The 6,314-nt window shown below is 41.6% G+C and overlaps 1 protein-coding gene across 1 annotated transcript in view; it reads left to right on the top strand.

Annotated features, from left to right (window-relative positions):
• The window catches only part of Brms1l (BRMS1 like transcriptional repressor), a 34,532-nt gene extending 29,272 nt beyond the window's left edge, over positions 1-5,260 (top strand). Inside the window, exons 5-7 of the mRNA XM_028782012.1 lie at positions 26-38; positions 1,638-1,764; positions 3,680-5,260. Of these exons, the coding sequence (XP_028637845.1) occupies positions 26-38; positions 1,638-1,764; positions 3,680-3,797 (258 nt within the window). The 3' untranslated portion in view covers positions 3,798-5,260. The remainder of the gene's footprint in view (positions 1-25; positions 39-1,637; positions 1,765-3,679) is intronic.
• The last annotated feature ends 1,054 nt before the right edge of the window (positions 5,261-6,314 follow it).

Genomic DNA, 6,314 nt, shown 5'->3' with positions numbered 1-6,314 from the left:
CTGATACAACTTTCTTATTGAATAGAGTGTTGATTCTGGTAAGTCTGGCTCCTGTGGCTGTCCCGGGGGAGCCCTTGTTTCCGCTCCCCTGTGCAGGGATTGCAGGCTGCCGCTATGCCTGCCTGGCTTTTATGTGGCTTCTGAGCCTCACACTATTATTGATTGGCCCGTTGCTTAGAGTCCTACTACCCAGCGGGAATGGCTCTCGTCTCTCGCCTGTGTTTAGCTTAACGTTCTACTGCTTTTCTTTATGATACCCACCTCTGTTTGCACATTTTATTTTTTAGGAGTGATAAATTCCACAATTCTTTTTAAAGAAAAAAAATTGTGCTTGTGCATGTGGGTTTTTTTGGGAGATGAGTGTGTGTGTGTGTGTGTGTGTGTCTGTGTGAGTATTATCACATGCATGCCGTGGCACACATGTGGAGAGCAGAGGACAACTTTTGAGAGTTGTTTCCCTCCGTTCACTTGGGGTTTTGGGAATCAGACATCAGACTCAGGTCATCAGACTTGTAAGGCATGCATGTTTCCGTGCTGAGCCATCTCACTGGCTCCTGGCACTTTTAAACTAATTCTCTTCTTGTCTGTCTGCCTCCTGACTGGATTACAAGCTTTACAGAGGCTGGCTCCTGTCTTTTTATTTATTCTTTCCTTAGCACCCAGCACAGCTGAGTGCATAGGATGGACTCAGACATGGAATGAATGAATGAATGAATGAATGGCTGAAAAATGCACGTGTACGTATCGTTACTTCCTACATACCAGAGACTGTTTGGATTCTTGGAGAGACAGTCGGGAAGGAGATAAGCTGGGAGCTTCCTTTCAGGAGGTGAAGTCCTATATTTGTAACTAAGTTAGTACCAGATGATGACGATGACTATCAAGTCCGTGGGAAGTTGTGTTGATGATTTTCTGAGAAGTGACAATATGAATGGTCAAGGTGCCACAAGGGCATGGTGTGATTGTGACAATCACATGTGTGTGTTTACGTAAGGAACATGGTTTCCCTGCAGTGGTTATCCAAACAATTTCTGAGAGTCGGAAATGCAAGTTCTACATAGGATAATTAAAGTTCTGGTGACCTCTCATTAAACGTTATATTCTGCTTGAGATGCCTTATACGGGAGGAGATTTGGAAAGTAATTTTCACTGGAAATATGACAATTTTTATTTCAGGGCTGCTTAAAATGGTAGTGGTAATTAATCATTTATGCGCTTGTTCGCTCTCTGGCTCTGCCTTACTGATCACTGCGTACCTTGGCTTGCATTAGATAGTGACCTGTGAAAGTAAGAGATGCTCTTGTTTTTATTACAGTTTAGTTTTCTTTCTTTCTTTCTTTCTTTGTTTTTTTTTTTTTTTTTTTTTTTTGGTTTTTCGAGACAGGGTTTCTCTGTGTAGCCCTGGCTGTCCTGGAACTCACTCTGTAGACCAGGCTGGCCTCGAACTCCAGAAATCCACCTGCCTCTGCCTCCCAAGTGCTGGGATTAAAGGCGTGCGCCACCACCACCCGGCACATTTTAGTTTTCTATGTGAGAATATTTCAAATATTTTTAAACACATATGTGCATGCAGTACTGTTGTCTCTTATAGTTCTGACTGTCTTATTAACATGACAGTTATTTAACTGATCCTTTAGCGCCTGTGAAACTGGAAAAACATCTGCACAGTGCTAGGTCTGAAGAGGGAAGGCTGTATTACGATGGTGAATGGTACATACGTGGACAAACGATATGTATTGATAAGAAAGACGAGTGTCCCACAAGGTAAGAGGCTTCCTGTCACTGTGTTGTCCCACCTGTTGTCAGTCAGTATCTGCAGCCTCTGCAGGGTGTTTGCATCATTAGTTCTCTGGATCCTTTCACTTGCATAAGATCCAGTCATGTGTGCACAATCATATTTATACAGTAGACATCACATTCGAGTTGGTCACAACATTAACATAGTGGATATGCTTGGGATTATTTATCCATAGATGATCCTGTTTATTAATTCATACAGTGCAATTAATCGTTATGATTCTAATATAATGATTTTTCAAGCCAGACTTTTAAGAATTTTTGGTGGACCTATTAATTCTTAATTCTTCTGGTCCCATTTCAGTTTTCTAGATGAAGAAATGTATCAGCTGGCAGTGCAGCTCAGTTAGAGTGCTTGCTTAGCATACACATAACCCTGGTTTCAGTCCTCAACACTACATGAACTTGGCAGGGTAGAGAGCCTATAATCCCAGATCTAGGGAGGTGAAAACAGTAAGATCAGGAGTTCAAGGCCAGTCTTAGCTGTAGGGGTCTTTGTAAATGCCACAGGCCACAGCCAGCAGAATAATGAAGCCAGAAGAAAATCCGGTTCATCGAGACTCAGTAATGTTGTTTTAGACTTTTAGAGTCTGATTCTAGGCTGTTTATTTTAAACATTTAAGTACAGTACAATTTGGAAAAAAATTTTTTCTAGTGTAACACAAATCCTGTGTGCACAAGGAGGCATAATTACATCTAAACTCTTCTCAAAGTATGTGTCACTTCTTCCGTGAAAATGGGCTTTCGAGATGGGCTATATGTGCTGTCTTAAGAGCCCAGGGGAAGATCTGGTGTTGTCCCAGTCATACAGACAACACAGAGGTCACCTAAACTTTTAACCATCTCCAGTCCTGTGTGTGGGAGCCTGGGAGAACTCCTAGCCCTTCAGATAGCACAAGGATCACCTAGGCTATTAGCCACCTCTAATTCCAGACTTCTGGGCAGAGAACCCTGTGTGTTTAATATTTCTGGTTTCCCTGTAGGTTATCTGTGAGCACAAGGACCTCTGTGCTCTCGACACTTAGCTACAAATAGAGTTGGAGGGCAACCTGGGATACAGGAGACTGTATTTCACACAAAAAATATTAATTAAGGCAGGAAAGAAAAGGAAACTTAGTAAAAACTTGATGCGTATTTAGTGAGGCTGGAGAGGTGTGCAGCTGCTAAGAGCAGCTCTCCGAGAAGACTGGGTTGGTTCCTAGCATCGCAGCTGTCAGTGAACTGCAGCTCCATGAGGTATGTCTCCTGGTCTCTGTGGACACTGTGCGGTTTGTACACTGTGCAGCTAAAGCAGTCATACACATAAACTGAAAGCCAAAAGTAAATCTTACAAAAGGAGTGCTTTGTAATTAAGATATAACTTTAACAGGGCTACACAGAGAAACCTTGTCTCGAAAAACAAAACAAATATATATATAACTTTAAAACTAGAAATTGTCTTTTAAGTGATAATCTAGACTTACAGTTTATATAATGTTCATGTAGCCTATAAGTTATCTTGCTGTGCTCTTTTGGAAATATTAATGTATTATTGCCTTCATCCTTCATTGTTAAATTCTCAGAGGACCAGCTTTCTACAGTAAGAAACACCTTCTTTTCTGTATAACAGCATTTGTGTTGATAGTGCAATGTCTGGTAAGTGAACCTGCTGAGTGTATTATAGCTGGTGTGAAACCTTGTTTTTAAGCTAGTAATCTGAAGATTAGTATAAACCAGGTGGAGCCGAAAGAAATGCAAGCTCAGGGCCAACCTGGGCTATAAAGGCACATCTTTAAAAATATAAGGAAAAAGAAAAGAGAAATAAACCCCCAGTGATAATAAGATACATCAAAATGAAATGAGCCACATTGTAATTCATTCTTTTTTTCTTTTTCTTTTTTAGTGCTGTAATTACAACAATTAACCATGATGAAGTTTGGTTTAAGAGGCCTGATGGAAGCAAATCTAAGCTTTACATTTCACAGCTACAGAAAGGAAAATATTCAATTAAACATTCGTAATCATGGTTTAAGTGTTACCCACATCTACCTTATTAGTGTTACCAAGTGTAATGTGCCATGGCAGCCAAGGAGTGTACTCAGCAGCCTAATATTTTCACCCAGTCGTGAGAGACTGTGTCTTCTAGGTAGCACTCTAAGTAGACCCCGTATTAGTAAGTGATTAAGAGAAATAGTGATACAATGTAATCATGACCGTCACCTTTATTTGCCTCGTAGGCCCGGTGCCAGCAGGTCTGTTTGGTATGTATTTCCTTCTGTTGTTTCAGTTTGTGTCTTACTCATGTGAGTGTGTCTCACCTTGAATGAACTACAGTGCAGTCGTCTGCAGTTTTAACTCCCCACCATTGCCACTCGTGTCTGTACATAAGACTGATGAGATGTTTCCTATAAATGATTTGTGTTAGTGCATTACTTTCAATCAGAACTGAAGTTTATGCATAAGTGTGTGAGTGTGTATATACAGCGTCCCCAGCATACTTAGAACGGGTGGCCTGCCTGTACAATCTCGTTTTACCCCAAATTAAACTGTTGGGTCTGAGAAGAAAAGGAAGCACTTTTGTAGACTGGTTTTCCTTCTCTTCTTCCTTGATGGTGGTGACCTCTTTTGCAGATTGTATTTGGTGTTTATTAGCAGCATTATGTCAAGTGTGAACATGTTGCTGCCTGTGTTTACTGTGAGCTGTTAGAGGGCAGGTATGCTGCCTGGTGTTTCTGATGCACAGTGTCAGAGCGACAAGTGGCTGGCAGTATTGTCGTGCTTTCTGCACATCCGAACTTTTGAAGATTTTAGTAAGCATTTTCCAGAGGCAAAACTAGATCCTTATTCTAATTTTATTGCTAGAGTGAAATACATGTAGACACTTCCCTTACCTCTACCATCCCCCAAATTAGCTTTTGTTAAAAAAAAAAAAGATTCCAATGTTTTTAACACTATAAGGCCATTTGGTGCAATTTAGAAAATGTTGGCCTCCCTTCCATTAGCCACATTCAAAATTAACTTGGAAAGCCTCTGGAAGTGTGCAGAAAACTGGAGCCCTCAGCCGGGCAGCGCAGTTGGCTACAGTGTGTACCTAGGGTACAACCCAGTGAAGTACTCTGCTGGCTCATGCACTTTAATTTCTGTTACAATGTATTGAAGGGGATGAGGAAGACTCACTTAACACTCCTCAAAGGAGTCTCTGCAAGATTCCGTTAGTTCCTTACGATTTGACTCTGCAGATACCCCATGCAGGTCACTACTCCACAGTTGCCAGATTGCAACCGTTTTGACTTTTGAAATTCAGTATCAGCAATGTTGAGCTGCTCTGTTGTTTCTGATCACCCTTAGTGGCTGTGCGGACTGTCCCAATCCAGTAGCATTTGGCAGTGCTTATGTATATGTATATATGATGTTTGATAAGCATTTTTAATGAGATTTGTATTTTTAAATTTAGTATGTAATAAAAAGAAGTGTTTGAACGTCCTTTGTAGTGTTGTGCGTTACTTATTCATACTCAAGTTCAGTTGTTTATACCCAGTCCACTGTGCTGATGTCAGCAGGCCAGGCCCGCTGTGCTGTGGAAGGGCTTCTGCTTGGCTTCCCACGCTTGCACCTCTGTGAGGCGGATGTAAGTGTTCAAGAAGCTAACTTATATCTAACTGAAAATATACATGCTGCTGTGTTAGACTTTAATAAGTGTACTCCGGTTTGAAATTTTAACCAGAAAAAATTTAAAGATTTATTTCTCACATGGTAAGAAATTTACCATGAAAACTTTAATTTCTGTATTCTGACTTACTATTCCACCCTCTTATTAAGATCAAGGTAAGCATACACTTGCCAGTGGTATGAATACTGTTTTATATCACTTGCCAATGATATGAAGTATTTGACTACAGATAGTTTATTAGTCTTCTTTTAGTTATTTAGTTATATTCCAGTTGTTGTCCCCCACCCCATCAGTCCTCTCTCCCACAGTTCCTCATCCCATTCCTCTTCCTCATCTCCAAGACTCCAAGAAGGTATTTCTCCCCCACCACCAGGTCTCCCCCTTCCCTGGAACCTCAAGTCTCTCATGGGTTAGGCACGTCTCCCACTGAAACCAGACCAGGCAGACCTCTGCTGTATATGTGCCCACGTATGCTCCTGATTGGAGGGAGCTCCCTGGGGTCTGGGTTAGTTGAGACTGCTGGTTTTCCTATGGGATCGCTCTTTCCTTCAGCTTCTTCAATCCTTCGCCTAATTCAACCATAGGGGTCCACAACTTCAGTTTAAATGCTTGGCTGTAAGTATCTGCATCTGTCTCAGTCAGCTGCTGGTAGGGCCTCTCAGAAGACAGCCATAGCAGGCTTCTGTCTGTAAGCATATCATAGCATCAGTAATAGTGTCAGGCCTTGGTGCCCCCCGGCCCCAGTCCCATGAGATGGATCACAAGTTGGGCCCATCATTGGACTGCTTTTCCTTCAGTCTCTTCTCCATTTTTGTCTTTGCTGTTCTTTTAGACTGGAACAATTCTGGGTCAGAAATTTTGACTGGGT

Source organism: Grammomys surdaster, unplaced genomic scaffold, assembly GCF_004785775.1.
Source record: "Grammomys surdaster isolate TR1022 unplaced genomic scaffold, NIH_TR_1.0 98, whole genome shotgun sequence".
In the NCBI taxonomy this organism is placed as follows: domain Eukaryota; kingdom Metazoa; phylum Chordata; class Mammalia; order Rodentia; family Muridae; genus Grammomys; species Grammomys surdaster.
The sequence above is the reverse complement of the archived record's forward strand: the minus strand, read 5'-3'. Positions and strand labels throughout refer to the sequence as shown.